The 27034-nt window shown below is 41.6% G+C and overlaps 1 protein-coding gene across 1 annotated transcript; it reads right to left on the bottom strand.

Moving 5' to 3' along the window:
* Positions 1–402: 402 nt before the first annotated feature.
* On the bottom strand, positions 403–10225 carry LOC137097926 (epithelial membrane protein 2-like). The gene is made up of 4 exons (XM_067473389.1): positions 9970–10225; positions 6011–6142; positions 2543–2665; positions 403–857 (listed from the first exon to the last, which is right to left on the bottom strand). The coding sequence occupies exons 1-4, from the start codon at positions 10154–10156 to the stop codon at positions 784–786; spliced, it is 516 nt and encodes a 171-aa protein (XP_067329490.1). The 5' UTR covers positions 10157–10225; the 3' UTR covers positions 403–783.
* Between the last annotated feature and the right edge of the window lie 16809 nt (positions 10226–27034).

The following is a 27034-nucleotide window of genomic DNA, read 5'->3' as shown; positions in this document are numbered from 1 at the left end:
TGGCATAGGCTGCCTCAGTGTGTGGTGGAATCTTCTTCTCTGGAGGCTTTTCCTCCTCCAGAGGCTGTTTATCGGGAGTGCTTTGATTGTGCCTTCTTGCATGGCAGGGGTTTGGACTGGATGGCCCTTGGGGGTCTCTTCCAAGTCTAGGATTCAATATTAGTAGTAGGCAATATGGTGTCTAATGGATACACCTTTTCTCTCCATTCACCATCTCATCCTGATCAAGTCTAACCTTTTTGGGATCCAAACATTTCCCATCTTTCCTTCACTTTCTGCCTCTGAAAAAAAAGAGGAAGGGTAGGAAAGGGCAGGGAGGAGACTTGGGGACCCCCCCCCCCCCAACCCACTCACTCTTATCCGGCCCTCCATGCAACCCCCTGGTTAGAAAGTTTGCCCATGTCTGAGTTGCACTGTGCATGCAGGGCCAATTATTTGTTATAGGACAACAGACAAACCAGACTGAGCATATGGTAAATGATGCCTGTTTGTCATAGTACATGCTTTTCCTCAGATACATATATTGTACCCAGAGTGCTTTGTTTTCTGATTGATCACTGAAAGACAAATTGGCAAGGCTTAGTCATTATGACTAGTTGCTAATGCACAGATCTCTGATGAATCTTTGTTTTAAGGGCCAGAATTGGATGAAAAATATTTTCATATTTAATTTAACTTTATGTAATTCGAATGTTTGAGCTGTTGGGGCAAATTCATCTGCAGAAAGTTTGAACAGCAGGCTTGAATTCCACATTCTTTCCAACCATGCCCAGCTTTCTGTCTTCAGTTTCTTGGAATAACTGTTACCAGTTCATCTTCTTCATTGAATAATCTTTGATGAATGACTGCTAAAAGGCCTGTTGGGATGATAAAGAATGAAAGTGAAAGTTGAAGGGAGATTCTCAGGAACTTTGAATATTACAGTTATTTTCAAACATATTTATCAATTTGTGTTAATCTCCACTTTTTCCCCATAAAAGGAATTCAAAATAGCTCAATTCTACTTCTCCAATAGTTTTGAAAGTGGTCCCACTTGCAGCCAAGCAAAACTTATAGTGTGTGTGTGGGGGCGGGGGGAGGTTAAATGACCCCATGAAGGAGCCAGACTTGGTTGGGGCCAACTGGTTTGCTGGCCCATTCATGCAAGGGGACAGAGCAACAAGTTGGAGGGGGTGGCTCTGTTTCCCCCTTCCAGTTTGTCTCGTGTCAGTGTGACCCACCTTCCCACCTTATGGATGTCAGAGTTGCATTAGTGGCCTGCAGAATGTCTCAGCCCCTGTTACTCTCAGTATGATAAAAAAGCTCAAAAAATACACATGAGTCTGTTCTTTAAGTAGAAACAAAATATAGTTCTATTCACTGTAGATCAAAAACACCAAGCAAAACAGAAGAATTGTTCTAACCAATATACAACAAACAATATCTCTGGTGAGTCTTCTTCTTTACATGTCAATATGCAAACATATAGCAAAATAATACAGGAAGAGGGGCCGACCAAGGGCAAGATGGATGGATGGCATCCTTGAAGTGACTGAACTGACCTTGAAGGAGCTGGGGGTGGTGACGGCTGACAGGGAGCTCTGGCGTGGACTGGTCCATGAGGTCACGAAGAGTCGGAGACAACTGAACGAATGAACAACAACAGAATGTCCTTATCTTGCCATAAACAAGCAGTTTCTCTAGCACTCCAAACTTCTTCAATCTTCAGCTTCAGGACGCTGCGTAACCTCTCCCAGCAACAGCCAAAGGTTTCTTCAACTCAAAACAAACCATCAAGCTAAACGCAAAACTCAAAAACTTGCAAACCTAGTGCCTTGTTATATGCACCCAATTAACTTGTGGCAGCTGTAACAGAAAAGGTTCTGATCCTCTGATCCTTAGAAAAAGCCTGTTGTGAACCCCTAAGAGCAACAATGGACAGTGTGAGTATAGACTGGTCGCACAAGGGCCAGGTAGGAATCTTTCACCTTCCCCATATTGTTTCTGATCGGTGCAGGAATTGGCTTTGCAATTGTGTCATTTAAATAGGTTTCCTTGAGTCATTAATAAGATTCCAAGGCATGATAAAGGTTAAGTAGTCATTGTAGGCACTGTGGTACCCCCACCTTAAGGGGTGTAGGGTGGAAGGGGTGAAGCCAAAAAGTCCCTATAAGTTTCATAAAATGGGAAAATTGGGGCTGGATTGAGGGTTCTCACTCTAAAAAAATCCTATGGTTTGGGAGAGAGCACTCTCAGGATGTCCTTCCAACTACGATCCCAATATACACTCAACCTGTCCAGACATAAGTCATTTTCAGTTTCTCTCTTGAGGGATCTATACCATAGAATTAATGCAGTCTGGCACTGCTTTGTGTTGTGACTCAATCATATGGAATCATGACAGGTGTGGTTTTATGTGGTCTTTAGCCTCCTCTGCCGAAGAGCGCTGGTGTCTCACTAAACTACCACTGCCACGATTCCATAGCATTGAGTCATGACAGTTCAATTGGTGTCAAACTGCATTCTTTTGACAGTGTAGATGCACTCCAAGTCTCTAACTCACCTGCAATAAGAGAGGAAGGAAAGGTAAACCAGGCAACCTTGAAACACCATCCACGGGATTCGGCAGGGACATCACTAGTGAAGTACCCTGTATATATAGACATTGCTACCATCACTGCAATTGCTAGGAAGAAGCAAATGGAGAAAGGTTAGTGGTGAAGTGGTGACTTTTGAAATGCCTGAGCTCATTGTTATGATACACAATACATATCTAATTTTTCACAGAACATGGCTTTTGCAAAGCTACTCATAACCACTATTGTGCAGAGTCCAAAGAAATTATTGATTCCAAAACTAGTCCTTACCAATCATTATGGTTATTATTTCTACAAACTTTGCTTCCTAGTTATATTTCTGCTTTGTGGCAGGAGGTTGGACTGGATGGCCCACGAGGTCTCTTCCAACTCAATTATTTTATGATTCGATGATTCTGTAAAGGTTGAGAAAATCTGACTTTCCCAAAGTCATACAGTCCGTTTCCATGGCTGAGCTGGGATTTGGACCCTGGTCTTTCAGAGTCCTAGATCTATACTCAAACTCCTACTCATGGTTCTCATGAAACAGAACCATTTTTTCCCATGGGAAGCTTCCATTGCTGCAATAACCTCTTTCCTGTTGGGCTTTCCCCTCCAGATGAGTAGAGAGAAGGGTGATGGGAACAATTACATCCCATGTGAGATTCCGTCTGTCGGAGATTACTATCTTCCATGTCTATACAGTTTCATGCTACTTTAATTGTCACAACCACATCCTATGGAATCTTGGGACATGTAGTTTGGTGAGGCACCAGGATATTATTTGTTATTTACAGTATTTATATTCTGCCCTTCTCACCCCACAGGAGACTCAGGGCAGATTACAATGCACATATACATGGCAAACATTCAATGTCGTAGACATACAACATATATAGACAGACACAGAGGCAATTTAACATTCCAGCTTTCCGGCTTTATGAGGGTATGCTCAATTCCGGCCACAGAGGGAGCTGTTGCTTTACCGTCCACTTGTGACACCGAGTCCTTGATGGAATACTTCCTTATTTGTATGCATACTGCTGGAAGGTTTGATGGTGACATAAATGAGTTAAATTAGCCTCCCCGCATAAAGCGGTACCTAAATTTCCTACTTGACAGAAGCAACTGTCTTTCATACTACATAGGTCAACAGCAAGCTAGACTATTAATGGTCAGGAGCTTACTCCGACCCGGGGTTGGCTTCAAACTCATGACCTCTTGGTCAGTAGCGATTTAATGCAGTTGGCTACTAACTAGCTGCGCAACAGCCCGGTCCAATATTCTCACAACAAGCCTTTAAAACCAGGAAAGATTAGTAGAATAGATATTGGCCAGTAGATAAACAAACTTACAGGTGACATGCCTTGTAAAACCATCACTGGACCTCACCCAATTGAGCAACTTTTGGCCAGTTTCCAATCTTCCCTTTTTTGGGCAAAGTTCTGGAATGAGTGGTTGTCTTGCAGCTCCAGGGGTTCTTGGAAGACACTGATTATCTCGATCTGGCACAGTCTGGCTTGAGGCTGGGACATGGTACCGAGACATCCTTGGCTGCCTTAGTAGATGATCTATGCTGGGAACTAGACGGGGGAGTATGTCCCTGTTAGTTCTGCTGGACCTCTCAGCAGCCTTCGATACTGTTGATCACGGTATCCTTCCGGGATATGGAACTTGGAGGTACTGTTCTGCAGTGACTCCAGTCCTTCTTTGAGGGAGTTACTGGAGGACACCTTCTTACCCTCACAACCATTGACTTGTGGGGTCCCGCAGGGACCAGTACTGTCCCCCATGTTGTTTAACATTTACATGAAGCTGCTGGGAGAGATCATCCAAACTTTTGGGGTCAGATGTCATCTGTACGCAGATGATGTTCAGCTTTATCACTCCTTACCACCTGTCACTAAGAAGGTTGTTCAGATCCTGAATCAGTGCTTGGCAGCAGTGACAGTCTGGATGGGAGCGAACAAATTGAAACTGAATCCAGACAAAACAGAGGTCCTCCTGGTCAGTTGCAAGACCAAACAGGGCATAGGGTTACAGCCTGTGCTGGATGGGGTTACACTCGACTTGAAGACACAGGTTCTCAGCTTGAGAGTGATCCTGGACTCATCACTGAGCCTGAAACCCCAGGTCTCGGTGGAAGCTGGGAGAGTTTTTGCACAACTAAAACTTGTGCACCGGTTGTGCCCATATCTTGAGAAGTCTGACTTAGCCACAGTGGTCCATGCTCTTGTTACATCCCAAATAGCCTATTGCAACACACTCTATGTGGGGTTTCCTTTGAAGACTGCCCAGAAGCTCCAACTAGTCCAATGGTTGACAGCCAGATTACTCACCAGAGTGGCATACAGGTAGCATACAATCCCTCTGTTACACAAGCTCCACTGGCTGCCAATCTGCTACCAAGCACAATTCAAAGTGCTGGTCTTTAAAGCCCTTAATGGTTCTGGCCCAGACTACCTGTCAGAACTTTTCTCCCATTATGAACCATCACAAAGTTTCAGATCAGCTGGAGAGGCCCTGCTCTCGATCCCACCACCATCACAAATGCAACTGGTGGGGACGAGAAACTGGGCCTTCTCAGTGCTGGCCTCTCGTCTGTGGAACTCCCTCCTCAGTGACATCAGATTGGTTACCTCCCTCCTGTCTTTTAGAAAGAAACTCAAAACCTGGTTATGGGACCAAGCATTTGAACAGCAGCAATTGGGAATAAGACTTAATGCGATATAGAATCATAAAGTTGGAAGAGACCTCATAGGCCATCCAGTCCAAACCCCTGTCAAGAAGCAGGAAAATCGCATTCAAAGCATGCCCAACAGATGGCCATCCAGACTCTGTTTAAAAGCTCCAAAGAAGGAACCTCCACCACACTCTGAGACAGAGAGTTCCACTGCTGAATGGCTCTCACAGCCAGGAAGTTCTTCCTAATGTTCAGTTGGAATCTCCTTTCTTGTAGTTTGAAGCCATTGTTCTTTGTCCTAGTCTCCAGGACAGCAGAAAACAAGCTTGCTCCCTCCTCCCTATGACTTCCTCTCACATATTTATGCATGGCTATCATGTCTTCTCTCAGCCTTCTCTTCTTCAGGCTAAACATACCCAGCTCTTTAAGCTGCTCCTCATAGGGCTTGCTCTCCAGACTCTTGATCATTTTAGTCACCCTCCTCTGGACACAGTCCAGCTTGTCCATATGTTCGACAATGGACTGTCCCAAACACTGATTTTAAACTGGCATGATTTAAATCAAATGTTTCTTAATGTGATGTATTTTAATGAACTGTTTCAAAATGTGTTTTATGATTGTGGTTAACATTTGAATGTTGTTAAGCTGCTCTGAGCCGCCCCCATCCCACCCCAGCCGGGGTGTGTGTGTGAGAAGGACGGTGTACAAATGTATGAAATAAATAAATAGTGTTATGGCTAGTGTGATAAGAAAACCATGTTACTACAGGTACCTTCTATGATGCATGATCCATCTATATTCTTGACTGACACTTTGAAGAAAAAAATCAGCAAAAAGACGACAACGATGCCACATTCAAATGATGCTGAAAGTGTAAGCAGGATCACAACAGAATCATAGAGGTCTGCAAAAAACAAAAACAAAAAATGAGCAGCTTTTTTTTTTTTGCTTATCTGATTGATTGATTGACTGGTTGATGGATGTCCATCCAGTTTGTCCTCATAGAAACTGAAAGCAGCTAACAGGTCCCAGCCTATTGCAATTATCTCATATTACAACCCTAAAAAATCACAAATTACAAATATTGAACATGAGGAACAGAATTCACCAAGAGTTACAAATGCATAACAAAAAAATCACAGATTTGGGACTAGCTTCTATTCACAATCCATGCACAAATCTACTAGTTTAAGGAATAACTAGGGACCATGAAGTCCTTCAGTGTCCACTTACTGGGTATCATCTGTGATGAATGACAGGGATCTATTTCCCTGTCCCTTGGAAAGCAGTTGATGTGTTCTCACCCATCAATCTCCAGTTGTAAGAATATATTGTGATAGAGATCGTGTTTCTGGATGTTATACTAGAGATCCTTCACAAGAGTGTATAGCATTATTTCTCAACCTTCCTAATGCTGCAACCTCATAATACAGTTCCTTATCTTGTGGTGACCACTGTGAAGATCCCTTACCTTGCCAGCGTGGGTGGCAGGGCCTAGGAGAGGCAGGCTAGTTAGTTTCAGCTTAGAAGGCCTGGCAGAGGGCAGCAGGAGCCATCTTAGTTTAGGGAAAACTCCAGTTCAGAGAGGGGGAGTGGCCTAGGCCTGAGCCAGCCTGGAAACAGCCAGGATTGGTTTGTTAAAGGGGGACGGAGTTGGACTGTTTGGAGGGAAAGAAAGAAGCTGTTTTAGTCAGAGTCAGTCTGGTTGATGTTAGAGTTAGAGCAGGATTACAGTTTTAGGAGTTCGTGATTAGAATAGGCAGTTTGCCTGAAGTTTGCCAGCCAAGTGAACGGTGGCAAACTGGGTACAGCTATTTAGGGAAGAAATAGCTGGGTTTTGTAGTAGTAACTGTAACAAAGAAAGAACCATTCTCAGGCAACCGTTACGCTTCCAAGAACAAGAACATTTTTATCTGTAACAGCCAAGCTTATTTAACCGCATTCACTTCATTCTGTACTATATTAAATAAACTTTCCTTGTTATTTTTGAACTTCAGCCTGAGTCCAGTATACATTTGTGGGTTTAGTCCCTTTTCCTTTTTAAATCAACCTCATCTGTTTTCCTTCAAAGAAGCCATTTAGAAGACACAGTACTTGGTGGTCCTAGAAGTGATTTTAATATCTTTAAATAGCTAGAGGGTTCCTGTTCATTTAGTTTATGGTGGCAGCGAAAGTTTAAACAGAGAGACATCTCCTCAAACGTTCTATAGGTGCCAGTGAATTCTTTATTAAAGGAAGGACAGTTGGTGGGATCTGTTTGCCCCCTGTCCAGTTATATTGATTGGTGCCATATCGTAAAGGAGTCTTTATAATTTGGTGTCAGATGGTGGGATTGATCGTATTGCCATCTGCGTAGCCTATTATAACCACCAACCATAAAATTATTTTCGTTGCTATTTCACAACTGTAATTTTGCTAATGTTATGAATCATAATGTAAATATTGAATATGTAGGATGTTTTTTCAATCACTGGACCAAATCAAGCATACATTCCCGATACGCTCAAGGTGGAGTTTGGGGGGTGATTTTGCCATTTGGGAGTTGCAGTTGCTGGGATTTATAGTTCACCTACATTCAAAGAGCATTCTGAACTCCATCAATGATGGAATCAAACCAAACTTGGCACACAGACCTCCCATGACCAACAGAAAATACTGGAAGGGTTTGGCGGGCATGGACCTTGAGTTTTGGACTTGTAGTTCACCTACATACAGAGAGCACTCAAACAATGGTGAATCTGGACCAAATTTGGCATGAATACTCTATATGCCCAAATGTGAACACTGGTAGAGTTTGGGGAAAATAGACCTTGACATTTGGGAGTTGTAGTTGCTGGGATTAATAGTTCACTAGGGGCGGCTCAACCCATTACACAAAGTAAGCATTTGCAATATAGTTGATTTTGCCCAGGGACGCTCTTGGGGTAAAATAGACCTTGACATATGCGAGTTGTAGTTACTGGGATGTATAGTTCACCTACAATCAAAGGCATTCTGAACCCTACCAATGATGGAATTGAACCAAATATGGCACACAGAACTCCCACGACGAACACAAAATATATTTCAGTGATTGGTTGGGGGGAGGGGGGCACCAAAATACTGTTTGCTTACTGTTGAAAATTACCTAGGGCCGCCTCTGTAGTTCACCTACAATCAAAGAGCATTCTGAACTTAACCAATGATAAAATTGGGTCAAACTATCCACACAGAAACCTTATGACTACCAGAAAATACTGTGCTTTCTGATGGTCTTTGGTGATCCCTCTCCCGCCCCCTTGTGACCCTCCTCCAGGGCAGTTTTTAATTCCCTACCGATTCATTCTCAAAGGAAGCAACACATAATTTTTACAATTTTCTTCCACTAGTGAGTTTTGCAGTTTGCGTATGTGCAAAATTTTAACATAGTATTTTTGCACAGAAAATGCCCCCCACTCATAGGAAAGGGTTTTTTTCTGTGTGGAAAGTCCTGTTTCCTCAACCAAGAATTAAAAAAAAATATTTTCTCAGATTTCTTTCATCAGCGTTTAAAATGTTGTAAAACATTTTAATGATTTTTTTACATTTTGTCAAATCTTCTTCTCATCCTTACAGAATTATGCAGAAGGCTTTTTGTGCATTTGCATCTTAAACTGTACACTTAGGATTATAACAGTATCTAAATTACAGTTATGAAGTAGTAACGAAAGTAATTTTATGGTTGGGGGTCACCACAACATGAGGAATTATATTAAGAGGTTGCGGCATTAGGAAGGTTGAGAACCACTGGTGTAAACATTCTAAAACATTCTAATCATTTTTACATATTGCCAAATCTTCTTTTCATCCTTCCGATATTATGCAGAGGGGGTTTTGTCCTTTTGAATCTTAAACTGTACACCTAGGTGTATACATATCTTTGCTAAAATCTTGATGGCAGCATACACTTGGGCAGGAATCCCATTTATACCAATGGGAGTGCTGTTAGAGACATTACTGAAGATGGTCTTTAACTCTCCATAATGTTTTGTAAGCCTCACAACAGTGCAAATTTTTCAGGTGAGTTTCTTATCTGCTTGTGTACAATCCCAGGAAGGGCCTGATGTCTACTTTTCTACCATACTCTTTTTTAAAAAAAATAAATTTTTATTTGGTATAAAGAAGAATATATAATTTCCAAGTAAATTGGGGAAACAATTCGTTTTAAAGAAAAGTGGGAAACGAGAATAGGGGGGGAAAAGAATGCAAACTATGAATATCTAACCAAAATAGGAAGAGAAAAAAGAAAGAAAAGAAGAAGAAAAATCTTGTGACTTCCTTCTAATCCTTCGCGAATTCAACTTTATTATCTATGTAATCTTCCAAATTGTAACTAACGTTCCAAAAAGATGGAAAAAAGGAAAAAAATCGAATTGTCCAATTTTATTATATTGTTCACAATTGGATTTCTTTATTTCTCTTTTCTACATATTCCTCCACCTGTAACCAGTTTGTTTGCTTAATCGGATTTCCTGTGTTCCTCTTTATTAAAAAGATTAATTTGTACATGTCTTTAATTTCAGTTATTTTTTATCCATTGGTCCCTTTCCAGTATTTCCTTCTGTTTCCAAAGTTTCACATAGATTATCCTAGCGGCTGTCATCAAATACATGAACAGAATGTCTTCATTTGAGTCTAATTTTATATCCCCATCAGTGATTCCTAGTAAATAATATTCAGGGATTTTTTCTACCATACTCTTGAGTCACTTACCTGATCCTCGAGCCACGGATGTGCATTCAAATGGAGAGCAGGATCTCAGCAGACCTTCATGAATAGTGCCAATGGGGGACTCACGAATCACCCAGTAATCACTGAAAATTGTTAAAAATAGCAATGCAGAGCTGAGAGATAGAAAAAAGACAAGACAAAACCTGAGAAGAAGAAGGATTCGAGACATTATAAGCAGCTCTGAAATGAATATTCAGCCACCTTTGATCTGTACTGAAATGCTATCATAGGACAAAATGCAAAAGAAGAAGGAATAGAAGCATGAGCATAATGAAAAGGGAGTGTCCATGAATAGCGGGCAATCATTAGCCTGGAACAAAGTCCTTGTTTTACTAACCAGAGGTTGGATTTTATATACAGTAAAATCTTCTTCTCATCCTTATTATGCAGAATCCCAGAATTTCCCAGACAGAACATCCAGTGGCCAGTGGCCATGTTCTGGTAAATTATGGTTTTTATGAGGTACATGTGTTTCTTTCCAATACAGTGTTTCCTCCCTTATCGCAGGTGTTATGTTCCAGAACCACCCATGAAAAGTGAAAATCCGCAAAGTAGGGACTTTTCCAGTGAATGTTGTAATCTCATGGTTCATCCAAAGTACAACAATTTCCATTTCATCATCTTGGCTTTCACAGAGATTTCAGACTTGATTTTCTCTAAGGGCCCATCCACACAGATCCAAAACATGGGACCTGTCTGGGTTTTTACTGAGTGTGTCAAAACAATACCCTTAGTAAAATGAATTAATTTTAATAATAAAGGTTATTAATTAATTAAATTATTAATTAAATTCCCCCCAGTGCATTCAAAATGCTGAATGAGGACTTGGAAGAGGCACCTTCTCCACTTTGACACCACTCTCATGGAATGCCTTCCCCATCAGGGACCAGTTGCTGACCACACTGGTTTCCTTTAGGCACAGAGTGAACATTTGGCTGTTTTCCAAAGTATGTGGGTCTCACTGATTGATCTCAAATACCCACACATGGTAGTATTTGAGATCAATCTGTTTTAACTTCCTAATCAGGTTGCAGATTCCTTTTGCTGATTTTAACAATTGTTATTCATTTTAGCAACTTAAACTTTTGCGTAGAAACTACATCTGTATGCCTCTCTGGGATCTTTTGATCTAGGCTGAGTTAGCAATATAAAAACAACCACAAGAGCAGGGCCTGCTCTGCTGATCGCAGTACCCGAATTGGTTTGTAGGAGGAGATACAGTTAGTCAAATAGCCTGGACCTGAGCCATTTAGGGCTTTATTTATTTATTTCCAGCATTTCTACCCCATCCTTCTCAACTCCCGAAGGGGGACTCAGGGTGGCTTACACCGGCAACACACAAACAATATAAACAACTATAACAACAATTTTAAACCATAAATAAACATTGAGTTAAAAACAAATTAAGCATTATTGTCAAACCATATAGCCATTTCCAGTCTGATTCATCATCCAAAGTTCTGTCATGCCTGCATTTCTAAAAGCCTGGTCCCAGAACCATGACGTAAGCTTCTTCCTAAAAGAAAGGAGGAATGAAGCCGACCTAATCTCACTGTGGAGCGAATTCCACAGGCATGGAGCCATCACGGAGAAGGCCCTGCCCCCCTCGTCTCCACTGAACGCATTTGCGAAGCTGGTGGGACCAAGAGCAGGGCCTCCCCAGATGATTTTAAACTACAAAGTGGGACGTAGAGGGAGATACGTTCAGACAGGCAAGCTGGGCCATTACCATTACTTTAAAGGTAATGACCAGCACTTTGTTTTTAGTCCAGAAGCAGACTGGCATCCAGTGGAACTGCTGCAACATGGGAGTGGATCTCTCCCTGTACAGGGATCTGGTTAGTAATCTGGCTGCCGATCTCTGAGTCAGTTGAAGCTTCCAAACTATCTTCGAACTACTTCCTAAAATATGGACCAATATCAAGAGCTGATTAAATATCTTACTGAGAAATAGCATGAGAAATGTGGGTAGCTAGGAGGAGGGCAACATTAAGCAAGGAAAGGACAAAACTCAAGATCCTGTAGTGCAGCACAGTTGGAAATTGCATTGGAAACCTGTCACTTAGATACCTTTTTCTTCTTGGATTTTCTTATTGTATTAAGATTGTTTAGTCCAGTGGTTTTTAACCTGTGGGCCGCAGACCACCAGTGGGCCACGAGGACAAAATCTGGTCTGTGAGCCTCCTTCCTCTTTATTTTATTTTATTTTATTTCTGCACCGCCTGCTACCCCTTTCCTGTCGCTGACCAGTCCCAACTACTTGGATAGCCCACATCAGCTTTAGATTATTAAATGTGATTTTCTGTGGTGAGCATATGGTGACTACGGGATGGCATATGTTCTGTATCAGAAACTAGAGCTGATGTGGTCTACTCAATGCAATTTTCTGAATCAGCACCCTAAATAGCCAAACCAAATCTAAAGCTGACCAAAAACTTATTCATAACCCTTTTGGTACTAATGTTGGAGAGTGGTCCTTGCTCAAAGTGGTCCTTGTGCCATGTGAAAAATCTAACCTATCAGATAAAAGCATCAAAAGCACACAGAGATGGAGACACAATTGCTTCATTTTTATCAGTTTATTATAGACACAAAATATACAGAGCAACATTTGAGCTGTTTGGCTAACCCATTTAACTACTCATAACAGGAGAAGGCACATACAAATAACATGTTTAGGCCTATTGATATTGAACTGATACAGCTTGAGCTTGAATTTTTTTAAATGACTTGCCACTAAACTACTTCTAAAGACATCAGATCCTAATTTGGTCATTGCCAGGGGATTCTGGGAGCTGTAATCCTTAGCTCTGCAGTGGGTCATTGGGAGTTTTTCAGCCAATGAAGGGATGGAGGAAAACAAACTGGGTGGGCCTTTATGCACTTTATGCTTTCTAGATAAATAATTTATTTTCTTGACATCTTGCCAAAAATATTAGCTGACATTCTGTTGGTACCATATACACATAAGTTACACTTCTCTGTGGTTGCCCCTTGGCTCTGGAACTCGCTCCCCAGGGAGATTAGGCAGGCACCCACCCTGGCAGCCTTTAGAAAAAGTTTAAAAACTTGGCTTTTCCGGTGTGCTTTTGGGGAATGAGCAATCAATTTCAATGCCATGTTCCGTCCCAGAACCAATTTGTCTTTCTGATGCTCCTCATCTTATCCCTCAGTGGAGATTAACTTTATTGATATCCCATCTGAGCCTCCCATTCATCATAGCAACTTCTATCTCTCTCACCCATTGGTTTTATAATTTTTACCCATAGAATTTGGCCTAGCTCGCTCTGTCTAATTCCATTACCATTTTATCATTTGTTTTTATCATATTTTTCTTATTTTCATTTCATTACTATGTTATTATTAAGCATTTTATTTGATGTTAATGTCTTTTTATGTGTACTTTTGCTTTATTGTAATTGTTTGGCCTTGACCTCATGTTAGCCGCCCCGAGTCCCACTGGGAAGATGGTGGCAGGGTATAAATAAAGATTATCATCATCATCATCATCATCATCATCATCATCATCACACTATGCATACAGGGTCAATTATTTGTTATAGGGCAATAGACAAACGAGATTGAGCATGTTTGTTGGAAAAGCACATGCTTTTTCCCAGTTACAAATCTTATACCCAGAGCTCCACTTCCAGGCTAAATAAAAAGTGCTGGTTATAACCTATAAAGCCCCAAACGGTTCAGGCCCAGACTATTTGACAAACCTCATCCTTGCCTATAAACCCACCAGGACACTGTGATCATCAGAGGGGATCACAACCAGACACAGTGAAGACATCTGCTCTTGCGCTATGCTACTCTGCTGCTGAGTATGCACGCCCAGTCTGGAACACATCTCACCACGCTAAAACAGTGGATGTAGCTCTTAATTTTTACCCATAGAATTTGGCCTAGCTCGCTCTGTCTAATTCCATTACCATTTTATCATTTGTTTTTATCATATTTTTCTTATTTTCATTTCATTACTATGTTATTATTAAGCATTTTATTTGATGTTAATGTCTTTTTATGTGTACTTTTGCTTTATTGTAATTGTATACGGTTCCGGCCCAGTGTATTTGTCCGAACGGATCTCCCTCTACGTCCCACCTCGAAGTTTAAGATCTTCTGGGGAGGCCCTGCTCTCGACCCCGCCAGTCTCTCAAGCGAGGCTGGCGGGGACGAGGAGCAGGGCCTTCTCAGTGGCGGCCCCCCGCCTGTGGAACTTACTCCCTGGGGAGATCAGATCGGCGACTTCCCTCCTAACATTTAGGAAAAAACTAAAGACCTGGATGTGGGACCAAGCTTTTGGTCACCCTGACAATTAAATCAAGGACCTGGGAATAGACAAAGACAAACGGAATAGAACGGACTTATGGACTTTGACATATGGACCCTGACATGAGATTGTTTTAGGTTTTTAGGATTTTACTATGTACTGATGTTTTAATTTGAGTGTGGAATTGTTATTTTTTGTATTACTTGTTATGTGTTCGGGCATCTAATTGTGCCCTCCCCTGTAAGCCGCCCTGAGTCCCCCCCGGGGTGAGAAGGGCGGGGTATAAGTGAATGAAATAAATAAATAAATTAATGAGACATGCCGCATTATCATGGGGTGTCTGCGCCCCACACCACTGGAGAAATTACACTGTCTAGCCGGTATTGCACCACCTGACATCCACCGGGAAGTAGTAGCCAATAGTGAAAGGACCAAGGCAGTGACATCTCCAGCTCATCCCTTTTTTGGATATCAGCCAGCACGTCAACGACTTAAATCAAGAAATAGTTTTCCAAGATCTACAGAGACACTCGCTGGAACACCCCAGGAAGCGAGAGTCCAAAAGTGGCAGGCGCAAACCCAGAACCTCAATCAATGGCTGATACCAAATGAGAGACTCCCCCCTGGGCACACAGAAGACTGGGCAACTTGGAAGGCGCTGAATAGACTGCGCTCTGGCACCACGAGATGCAGAGCCAATCTTAAGAAATGGGGCTACAAAGTTGAATCCACGACACGCGAGTGCGGAGAAGAGCAAACCACAGACCACCTGCTGCAATGCAACCTGAGCCCTGCCACATGCACAATGGAGGACCTTCTTGCGGCAACACCAGAGGCACTCCAAGTGGCCAGGTACTGATCAAAGGACATTTAATCAAGTACCAAGCTTGCAAACTTTATGTTTTGTCTGTTTGTTTGTTTTGTTAAAAATGTAATACAACTATCTGGTTGCTCCTGACATGATAAATAAATAAATCAGAGGGGGCCCTCCTCTCAGTCCCACCCCCATCTCAAGCATGATTGGTGGGAACGAGAGAGGGGGTCTTATCCATGGTCATCCTTTCTCTCTGGAACTCCAGAGTCCTCTATTTTCTTTTTTTTTAATTATCTTTATTTCAAGTATTTTACAACCATACATTAAAAGAACATGGGAGTAGTGCGGGGAGGATGGGAGTGGGTCAGGTTAAAATATGGAAACGGGGAAGGGGAAGTGGGATAACGTACGAGAGAAGGAAAAAAAGAGAAATAAATAAATAGCGCTACAGTGGGGCTTGGTAAGAAGGGGGTGTAGTATGGGGGACATGGATAAATGAGGGGAGGATAGGCTTCCAGTCCATTCCACAGGAAGCTTGTTTTCCTTTATTTTCTGATTGATCATCAAAAAGACAATTTGCAAGGCTTAATCAGTATGACTAAGGCACAGATCTCAGATGAACCTTTGTTTTAAGAGACAGAATTGGATGAAACATACTTTCCCTAATTAATTTAGTTTATGTAATTTGAAGCACTGAGCTCTTGGGGCAAATTCATCTGCAGAGATTTTGAACAGTCGGCTTGAATTCCATGTTCTTTCCAACCATTCCCAGCTTTCTGTCTTCAGTTTCTTGGAATAACTGGCACCAATATTTAATCACTCCATTTTCTGACTAATATTGGATGAAGAAGTGATAAAATGCCTGTTGGGAAGATAAAGAATTTTAGGTGAAAATTAAGTTATTTTCAAACATATTTATCCATTTGACTTATTCTCCACTTTTCCCCATAAAAGGAATCTAAGAGGACTTGATTCTACTTCTCACCTGCAGCAAGTGAGGTGGGAAAGGCAAACCAGGCGAGCTTGAAACACCATCCACGGGATTCGGCAGAGACATCACTAGTGAAATACCCTGTATATATAGACATTGCTATCATCACGATGATTGCTAGGAAGGAGCAAATAGAAAAAAGTTGGTGGGGAAGAAGTGACTTGAAATGCATGACTCATTTTTATGATACACAACTCATATCTAACTGTTCACGGAACATGGTCTTTAAGAAGCTATTTATAACTACTAATGTGCAAAGTAAAAAAAAAAAAGATTCCAAAACTAGTCCTTTTCAGTCACTATGGTTATCATTTTTAAAAACTCTTCTTTTTTGCTTTCTAGTTATTCCCAAATGTCATAATCACTCATATCATGCAACTATGACATCTGGTACAGTCTCATGGCATATGGATAAAAGAAGGGTCATTGACAAATGGGACAGGCAACTGGAAGGTGAGGTTAGCTGGCCATAAAGATCAATTGCTCTGATATGTGGAAAAGGGAAGGCATGAGAAGATTCCTGTGATTTATGACATTGTAGATAAAGTCCCATCTATATGAGCCGTAGAGCATGACCCATGTATTCTGAACAATCCTCTGTGTCTTGAAGTATTATTTCAAGAAAACTAACTCTATAGCAACACAGCCAACGCACAAAGGGACTACTACAAAAAAGATACTTGTCAGAAATGTAAAATACGTGAACATCTATAGCCAATTGCTGGGCTATGTCTTAGCTTTAGTTGCATCCAGAATGGACTCCTGTAATGCACTCTACGTGGGGCTGCCTTTGAAGACGGTTCAGAAACTGCAGCTAGTGCAAAGGTTGGTTGCCAGGCTACTAACTGGAGCTAGCTACAGAGACAATACCACGCCTCTGCTGAAGCAGCTCCACTGGCTTCCAACAAGTTTCCAGGGTGAATTCAAGATGCAGGGTATTATCTATAAAGTCCTATACACTTTGGTTCCAACCTATCTTCGAGACTGCATCTCTTTCTACAAACCGGTGTAGGCTCTGAGATCAACAGGGAGGCCCTTCTCTTGGTCCCACCACTGTGTCAAGCATGGTTGGTGGGGATGAGAGAGAGAGGCAGGCATGGAGCTGGGGGGGGGGGGGGGGGCTTGGGGGGCTTGAGCCCCCCCTGAAATTCTCATGGTGGTTCGTGAAAAGGTCTTACTGGTGGATTATTTAATCTGTTATGTTTATGCATATCATGATCTGATCACCATACTCAATATATCCCATATGCAGGGGGTATTGGGGTAATAATACAAAAGGTTTGCTAGGGTAGGCCCTCTTTCACTCAGACTCAGCCCCCCAAAAACTCACCCCCCCCCGAAACCCCCCCTGAATTTTTTTTAGCCCCCCCCCCCGAAACGAAATCCTGGCTACGGGCCTGGAGAGAGGGCCTTCTCTGTGGTGGCCTCCCAGCTCTGGAATACCCTCCCAAAAGAGATTAGATTAGCTCCCACCCTTCTTCTGTTCCAACCTGAAAACATGGATGTTCAGACAGTTATTTGGTTGAATGGGCCCATTTGAAGCTGACACTTGGCACCTTGTAAATTGACAGCAGTTAGTTTTATCTACTGTTGTTTTAAAATTGTATTATTTTGATTTTATGCTACATGTGTTGACAGGGGTTGTTAATAAGATTATGTGACTTGTTTTATACTTTTGTACCGTTTTTACCTGTTGTATGTTATATGTGCCCTGGAGTGCCTTGTAAGCCACTCCGAGTCCCTTCGGGGAGATGGTGGTGGGATATAAATAAAGATGAGTCCACAGCAAACAAGATCACTCTGCTGGCTGTTGTATTGGATCACATGTTGGGCACTTTCCAAGTGTCTAGGAATGTGTGATGTATCGGCGAATAATGTGTGCAGATCTCAGTAAGCTGGCAGATAGTAATTTTGTCAGCACTGATTGTGCTTAAGTGCAGGTCAGGATGCCGATCACCACTGGGACCACCTTTACTGGTTTGTGCCAGAGTCTTTGCAGTTCAGTCTTTAAATCTTCATATTGTGTCAGCTTTTCCAGTTGATTAAATAAAGATTATTATTATTATTATTATTATTATTATTATTATTACTATTATTATGTCCCAAAACTCTCAGTAGGAGTAAGTTCTCAAGTATCCCATTCACTAAATTCAGTGTTAAACAACAATAGATCTTCCACGTCTACACAGTTTCATGCTACTTTATCTGCCACAACCACATCCTATGGAATCCTGGGATATGTATCTTGGTGAGATTCTTGGAATTCTCTTCTATATTCAATATATTCAACATTATATATTCAAGTGCTGGCCTTGACCTATAAAACCCTAAACGGTTCAGGCCCAGGTTACCTGTCCAAATGTATCTCCCTCTATGAACTCCCAAGGACCTTAAGATCATCTGGAAAAGCCCTGCTCTTGGTCTCACCACCATCACAGTCATGTTTGGTGGGAACGAGAGACAGGTCCTTCTTGGTGGTGGCCCTTGGCTGTGGAACTCCCTCCCACGAGATCAGATCTGCCCCCTCCCTCATGACTTTCCAGAAGAAGCTCAAATCCTGGTTATGGGATCAAATGTTTGAAGAATAGATTGTTTTAATGGATTGTTTTAGCTGACGGCAATGGATTGTTTGGAAGACGACATGAAATGGCAAACTGTTTTGATGTTTTTATAATTGTTTTTTTTAAAATGTATGCTAAGTGTATTTTATGCTTTTATTGTTCCGCACCTAATGGTGCCTGTTGGTAGCCGTCCTGAGTCCCTCTTCGGAGGTGAGAAGGACAGGATAGAAATGCTCCTAATGAATAAATAAATAAATAAATAAATAGACTCTGAGTGCCCACAGCAAATTCCAAGTACCTCACCAAACTGCAAATCCCAGGATATTCCCACAATAATCATTGAAAACCAGCAAAAATTAGTAGAATTATGATCTTGTCCACTTATGTCCTTACAGGAGGCGTATCTTGTTTCTTACGGCCAGTGCCATAAGAAAACATGTTACTAATATCCACAAGGGGCTAAGTAAAAGAAAACTGAATAGGCTATTTCAGTTGTACCCAGAGCTGTTATTCTGTACGGAATTCGGTTTTTTACAGATACCTTCTAGGATGCATGCTACATGTATATCCTTGACTGACACCTTGAAGAAAAAATTCAGCAAATAGCCGAAAACGAGGACACCTTGAATTGCTGCTGAAAATGCAAGCAGGATCAGAACAGTTGAGAAGAGTTCTGCAAAAACACAACAACAAAGAACCGCTATTTGTTTGCTTGTCTGATTGACTGGTTGATGGATGTGCATCCAGTTTGTCCTCATATAAACTTAAAGCAGCTAACAGTACCCACTTAAAAAATTACCTCAAATTATAACCATAAAAATCACAAGTTATAGATATTGAATATGATGAACAGAATTCAATAAGACTTACAAATGCATAACGAAGAATCACACATTTGGGACTAGCTTCGATTCTTAATCTCTACATTTCCACTAGTTTAAGGAATAATTAGAGACCATTATCAAGGGTCTGAAGAACAAGCCCTATGAGGAGCGGCTTAAAGAGCGGGACATGTTTAGCCTGCAGAAGAGAAGGCCGAGAGGCAACATGATGGTCATGTACAAATATGTGAGGGGAAGTCATAGGAAGGAGGGAGCAAGCTTGTTTTCTGCGGCCCTGGAGACTAGGACATGGAATAATGGCTTCAAACTACAGGAAAGGAGATTCCACCTGAACATTATGAAGAACTTCCTAACAATGAGAGCTGTTCAGCAGTGAAACTCTCTGCTCCAGTAGTGGAGGCTCCTTCTTTGGAGACTTTTAAACAGAGGCTGTATGGCCATCTGCCGGGGGTGCTTTGAATGTGATTTTCTTGCTTCTTGGCTGGATGGCCCATGAGGTCTCTTCCAACTCTATGATTCTACGAAAGTCCTTCAATTTACTGGCTATCATCTGTGGGGTTTTTTTTTATGTCAGGAGTGACTTGAGAAACTGCAAGTCGCTTTAAAAATCTCTAAGATTAGTAATAATACTAATATTTCTGAACGTTGGGGGGGGGGGGGGGGGAGGGAGGGGAATGATCCCCTGATATCTTGTGCCATTGGATAGAAAATTCAAGGAGATAGGTTTTTTTTTTTTACTGATTTCATTCTCAGAGGAAGCAACATATAATTTTTAATTTTAATTTTAATTTTCTTCCAGCAGTGAGCTTTGCAGTTTGTGTATGTGCAAAATTTGGACATAGTATTTTTGCAAAGAAAATAGATTTTCCCTCCATAGGAAAGAGCTCTTTCTGTGTAGAAAGTTCTGTTTACTCAACCAAGAATTCAAAAGCGATATTTCCTCAGATTGTAAAAAATCTTTTTTCCTTTCATCAGAGTGTAAAGCAGTGTTTCACAGGCTGGGGATTGGTACCCCTGGGAGGGTTGTGAGAGGGTGTCAGAAGGGTTGCCAAAGACCATTAGAAAAAAGAGTATTTTCTGTTGGTCATAGCGGTTCTGCATGGGAAGTTTGGCCCAATTCTATCATTGGTGGAGTTCAGAATGATCTTTGCTTGTAGGTGAACTATATATCTCAGCAACTACAACTCTCATATACCAAGTCGCTTTCCCCCAAACTCCACCACATTTGGGCATATTGAGTATTCGTGCCAAGTTTGGTCCAGATCTATTATTGTTTGAATCCACAGTGCTCTCTGGATGTAGGTGAACTAAAACTCCAAAACTCAAGCAAAAATGCCCACCAAACGCTTCCAGTATTTTCTGTTGGACATGGGAGTTCTGTGTGCCAATTTTGGTTCAATTCCATTGTTGGTAGAGTTCAGAATGCTCTTTGATTATAGGTGAACTATAAATCCCAGCAACTGCAACTCCCAAATGACAAAATTAATCCCCCTCACCACCCCATCAGTATTCAACAAAACAACAGTTCTTTATTGATTGGTCAATTTTGACCATATCAAAACATGCAAAACATACAAAACATACACACTTGCCCATACATACAGTATTCAAATTTGGGCATATTGGGTATTTGTGCCAAATTTAGTACAGTGAATGCAACTACATCCTTCATACCAGATATTTACATTACGACCCATAAGAGTAGCAAAATGAGAGTTATGAAGTAGCAACCAAATTAATTTTATGTTTGGGGGTCACCACAATATAAAGAACTGTACTAAGGGGTCATGGCATTAAGAAGGTTGAGAACCACTGGTGTAAAGCATTCTAAAGCATTTTAATTGTTTTTACATATTGTCAAATCTTTTTCTCATCCTTACGGTATTATGCAGAGGGGTTTTTGTGCATTTGCATCTTAAACTGTACGCCTCGGTTTATACACATCTTTGCTAAAATCTTGCTGGCAGCATACACCTGGGCAGGTATCGTATTTATGCCAATGGGAGTGCTGTTAGAGACATTACTGAGGGTGTTTTTTAATTCTCCATAATGTTTTGTAAGCCTCACAACAGTGGAAAATTTTCAGGTGAGTTTCTTATCTGCTTGCATTCAATCCCAGGAAAGGCCTGATGTCTACTTTTCTACCCTACTCTTTAAACACTTACCTGATCCTCGATCCACGGATGTGCATCCTAACGGAGAGCAGGATCTCATCAGACCTTCATGAATAGTGCCATCAGGGGTCTCACGAATCAGCCAGTAATCACTGAAAATGGTTGAAAATAGCAAAGCAGAGCTGAGAGATAGAAAAAAAACAAGACAAAACCGGAAAAGAATAAGCTTTAGAAACATTATAAGCAGCCCTGAAATGAATATTCAGACACCTCTGTCCTGCACTGAAATGCTATCATAGGACAAAATGCAAAGTGGAATGTATCGAAACATAATAAAAAGGGAGTGTCCATGAACAATCATTAGCCTGGAACAAAGTCCTTGTTTTATTTCTTATTATGCAGAATCCCAGAATTCCCCAGCTAGAACATCCAGTGGCCGTGCTGACTCGGAGAATTTGGGAACTGTAGTCCAAAAAAGATGAAAATTCCAAGCTCTGGTTAGTAATATCATTCTGGGATGCAAAGAATATTCATTCATTCATTTATTTACGTCATTTTTATCCTGCCCATTTCAGCCTAAAGGCGACTCAGGGTGGTGTACAGACCGGCAACAATTAGATGCCTTATTTATTTATTTATTTATTTATCATGTCAGGAGCAACCAGACAGATTGTATTACATTTTTAACAAAACAAACAAACAGACAAAATACAAAACTTGAGAGTTTGGTAGTTGGTTAAATGTCCTTTGACCAGTATCTGGCCACTTGGAGTGCCTCTGGTGTTGCCGCAAGAAGGTCCTCCATTGTGCATGTGGCAGGGCTCAGGTTGCATTGCAGCAGGTGGTCTGTAGTTTGCTCTTCTCCACACTCGCATGTCGTGGATTCTACTTTGTAGCCCCATTTCTTAAGGTTGGCTCTGCATCTCGTAGTGCCAGAGCGTAGTCTGTTCAGCGCCTTCCAAGTCGCCCAGTTTTCTGTGTGCCCAGCGGGGAGTCTCTCATTTGGTATCAGCCACTGATTGAGGTTCTGGGTTTGAGCCTGCCACTTTTGGACTCTTGCTTGCTGGGGTGTTCCAGTGAGTGTCTCTATAGATCTTAGAAAACTATTTCTTGATTTAAGTCGTTGACGTGCTGGCTGATACCCAAACAGAGGATGGGCTGGAGATGTCACTGCCTTGAATTCAGTGGTCCTTTCCACTGAATTCAAGTGGCCAGATTTAATGGAGTTAACCAAAGCGGCTTTCTAGTCCTAGCATTAAAGTAGGAATGTGTGACCTTGCAGATGTAAAACTGCAATGCTCATCAATCTAAGGCGATGGAGTCACTGGTGAAGAATAATCATAGAATCTTATTTTTATACCCCACTTTTTCTCTGCCAAAGGAGAGTCAAAGTAGCTAGGAATAAAAACCATAACAATGTGTAAACCCTAGCATTGGAAGAGACCCCAAGGGCCACCAGTCCAACCCTCTGACTGGTGGGAACACACAAGCAAGCACTCCCGACAGATGCCCGTCCAACCTCTGTTTGTAAGCCACCAGAGAAAGAAGGGGATTCCATTCTCAAACATATCTTCCAACCTGAAGGGACTATCGTCCTACAGCCAGAGTTGCCAGGTGACAGAAATATGTAGATCCCTACTTCATCGTCTCCCTACTTTCATGTTTAGTCCTTTGAGAGAGAGAGACAGGAAAAAAGCATTCCACCCATGCTATTTTTATTATTATAATTCCTATATTTATTTGCACCCTGCTTTTGTATCCGGTTTGAGACCCAAAGCAGCTCACAACCTGAAAAGGCTCTGCCAAGTCCCCTATGATGCATGCGTATGTCCTTGTGGTGATGGCTCGGTGGAGATGATAAGACATTTATTGTTATACTGTCCCTTCTACAGTGGCTTCCACCCAGCATACTTTTCTCCACCCAATTCTACAAAGCTTTCCTGGAAGAACTGATGTGTTTTACATACACTACTTGCTGACAGATCACAATCTAATGGTAACAGCTAAAATGGCCAGCTTTTGTGCCGCAGCACTCACTTGTCACCAAAAAAATGGCATCATAAACTTATGGGAATTTTTACCTGTATTTAATAATATCTATTTTTATATTTAATAATATAAATTTAATGATATAATGATATAAATTATATAATATAAATCCTTTCAAATATGTTATTCATCTTTGTTTGGTTCTACTTTGTTTGTTTATTATCTGATCTGTTGATCATACTGAACATCAAGAAAATTGAAGTGCTATTCCAGCATTCACCAGCCAATCCTTCTGCAATGCCAAAAATACAGCTTAAAAGTGTAAAGTTTGAAAACGTTGACCAGTTCCACTACCTTGGCAGCCATCTTTCTGCAAAAGACACTGAAATACAACACCGCCTGACCTCTGCAAGTGCAGCATTTTTCCAAATGAAGCAGAGAATGTTTGAGGACCGGGACATCCATAGGGAGACCAAGGTATTTGTTGTCCTCCCAATCCTGTTATATGCCTGCAAAACGTAGACAGTCCACAGACACCACACACAACTCCTGGAACAATTCCATTAGCATTGCCTCTGAAAAATCCTGCAAATCTCTTGGGAAGACAGGCGGACAAACATCAGCGTGCTGGAAGAAACTATGGCGAGGATCCTCCGCCTTCAACACTGGCCTGGTCATGTTGTCTGAATGCCCAGTCACCATCTTCCAAAAAACAGCGACTCTACTTCCACCCAAAGTACAGAAAACGGAATGTTGGTGGATAGGAAAAGAGATTTAAAGATGGACTTAAAGCCAAATTCAATTCAAACTGTGGCATAGATACCAACAACTGGGAAGCCCTGGCCCTTGAGCACTCTAACTGGAAGTCGGCTGTGACCTACAGTGTTGCGGAATTCAAAGAGGCAGGAATGGAGGGCGAAAAGGAGAAATGTGCCAAGAGGCAGGCATGTCAAGCCAACCCTGACTGGGATCGCCTTCACCTGGAAACCGATACCCTCACTGTGGAAGAACATGCAGATCAAGAATAGAGCTCCACAGCCACCCACTGCCAAGACCCTACGCTTGGAAGAACATCCGACTCTGACACAAGTGATCACCAATTATTCATTTATTTATTGTGTCAGAAGCGAATTGAGAGTACTGTTATGATGTATAAAAAACTGCAAAGAAAGTTTAAAACTTGGCATTATATTAAATTTCCTTTGACCAGAAGCTGGCCACTTGGAGTGCCTCTGGTGTCGCTGTAAGAAGGTCCTCCGTTTTGCATGTGGCAGGGCTCAGACCACATTGTAGTCAGTGGTCTGTGGTTTGCTCTTCTCCACACTCACATGCCATGGACTCCACTTTGAAGTAAAAATGGCCACTTCCCTCCTCTCCTTTAAAAAACCTCTCAAAATCCATTTTTGTACCTTAGCTTATGGAGAGGAGGAGATTAGAACAACTTAATATCTCCTTGCTCGGACACTGGAAATGCACTTTGGTGCTGTTTGGCTGTTGTATATCATCACATTATGCTATATTGTTATACTTTTAATGCACTTTAATTATTTAGATCCTTTTGATGAAAATGTGTATTATGGGCTTTATTAGTTTTTAACTATTATTTGATTGTCATTTACATTTTTAAGTTTGCATTGATGCTATTTACTTGTGATTTGTTTTGTTCACTTTGGTGTGCTGGTACGGCTATACCAGAAGCCCCAGCTTTATTTGCTTTGTATTAAATGTTTGCTTGCAGCCCAAGGTTTGGGTTTCTGCAGAAGGGTGGCTTTCTGTTAAAGTTTGCAGTTATTATTATTATTATTATTATTAACTTTATTTGTACCCCGCTAGCATCTCCCGAAGGACTCGATGCGGCTTACACAGGCCGAAGCCACTAACACAATACAAAGAAAACATATCACAGCAGTAAACAAGCAAATCAAAACAATTAAGCAAAATAAACAGCAAATGACATACATCAAGACACTATTAAAAACTGGTTCGGCCGGCGCAAAGTTATAGGGCAAGCCTCCTGTCCATCATCGTTAAGCATTGGTTCCGCCCCCTGTTCAGGGCTCTGAGAGGGGAAAAAAACATTTTGGTCAGTCTCAGCAAGGAAAACTAATGTACAGGACGTGTACAGGCTTCTCCTGTACAAAAGCTTTAACCCTTAAGACTTTCTGGGGGAGAACAGTCTTTAAGAGCAACCAAAGATTCCCAAAGATTCCCAGGGAAACAGCCCTAAAGCTCTGAGGAATTTGGAGGGAAAAACAGCTTTGAATATCAAAGAACTCCAGCTGAAGAGCCTTCAGGTCTTACTGGTAGGTCCACTCAGTGCTTTGAGACACAGTTCAACCCAGTAGTGGAGCCCACATCAGTTAGGCCTAGTTCACAGACAGCCTGGGAGAAGTTGGAAAGGAATTTTCTTTTAGAGTAAAGTAACAGTTAGAAGCCACCAGTAGCACAAAAGCCTGGAAGCATTTGTTAACCTTTTGAAGACGAGAGAAGTTTCTATTTGATTGTTCATCAATAAAAGACTTCGTTACATTTCACAAGCCCTCTAAAGACTGTTTGTGGTGGAAAATCCTTAAGAACTTCTCTTCGGGGGCCCTGGCTTCCCGCTGGGCTCAAGTTGCACGTCCTGTTTTAAAGCAATTCATCTCAGGCCCAGCGCGTGACAGAACACTTTAGCATTAAATGTTTACCACTTTTCGGGGGAGATAGGACAGGTTACAGATAAAGTATTAGTATTATATTATTCTAATCGCAGTAAAATAAGAACAGATTAACAGATTAAACTAACAAAATGAAGTTCAACAATGACAAATGCAAGATACTCTACTTAGGCAGAAAAAATGAAATGCAAAGATACAGAATGGGGAAGCATGGCTCGACAGCAGTACGTGTGAAAAAGTGGACAGCAAGTTAGACATGAGCCAACAATGGGATGCAGCGGCAAAAAAAAGCCAATGGGATTTTGGCCTGCAGAAATAGGAGTCTAATATCTAGATTCAGGGAAGTCATGCTCCCCATGCTCTATTCTGCCTTGGTTAGACCACACCTGGAATATTGTGTCCAATTCTGGGCACCACAATTCAAGAGAGATATTGACAAGCTGGAATGTGTCCAGAGGAGTGCGACTAAAATGATCAAGGGTCTGGAGAACAAGCCCTATGAGAAGTGGCTTAAAGAGCTGGGCATGTTTAGCCTAGAGAAGAGAAGGCTAAGCGAAGGCATGATAGGCATGTATAAATATGTGAGAGGAAGTCATGGGGAGGAGGGAGCAAGCTTGTTTTCTGCTGCCCTGGAGACTAGGACACGGAACAATGGCTTCAAACTACAAGAAAGGAGATTCCACCTGAACATTAGGAAGAACTTCCTGACTGTGAGAGCTGTTCAGCAGTGGAACTCTCTGTCCCGGAGTGTGGAAGCTTTTAAACAGAGGCTGGATGACCATCTGTTGGGGGTGCTTTGAATG

The sequence above is a fragment of the Anolis sagrei genome, chromosome X, assembly GCF_037176765.1.
Source record: "Anolis sagrei isolate rAnoSag1 chromosome X, rAnoSag1.mat, whole genome shotgun sequence".
In the NCBI taxonomy this organism is placed as follows: domain Eukaryota; kingdom Metazoa; phylum Chordata; class Lepidosauria; order Squamata; family Dactyloidae; genus Anolis; species Anolis sagrei.
This window is presented reverse-complemented; position numbering and strand designations above follow the sequence as displayed.

Bases quoted from the DNA above. Each gene is read 5' to 3' on its own strand.
- LOC137097926 (XM_067473389.1), bottom strand. From the start codon at position 10,156: ATGTCTCGAATCCTTCTTCTTCTCAGGTTTTGTCTTGTCTTTTTTCTA. The intron at 6,143-9,969 runs GTAAGTGACTCA...TGTTTTTTGCAG, and splicing joins ATCCGTGGCTCGAGGATCAG to ACCTCTATGATTCTGTTGTG. The intron at 2,666-6,010 runs GTACCTGTAGTA...GCTTCTTCCTAG, and splicing joins TGGATCATGCATCATAGAAG to CAATTGCAGTGATGGTAGCA.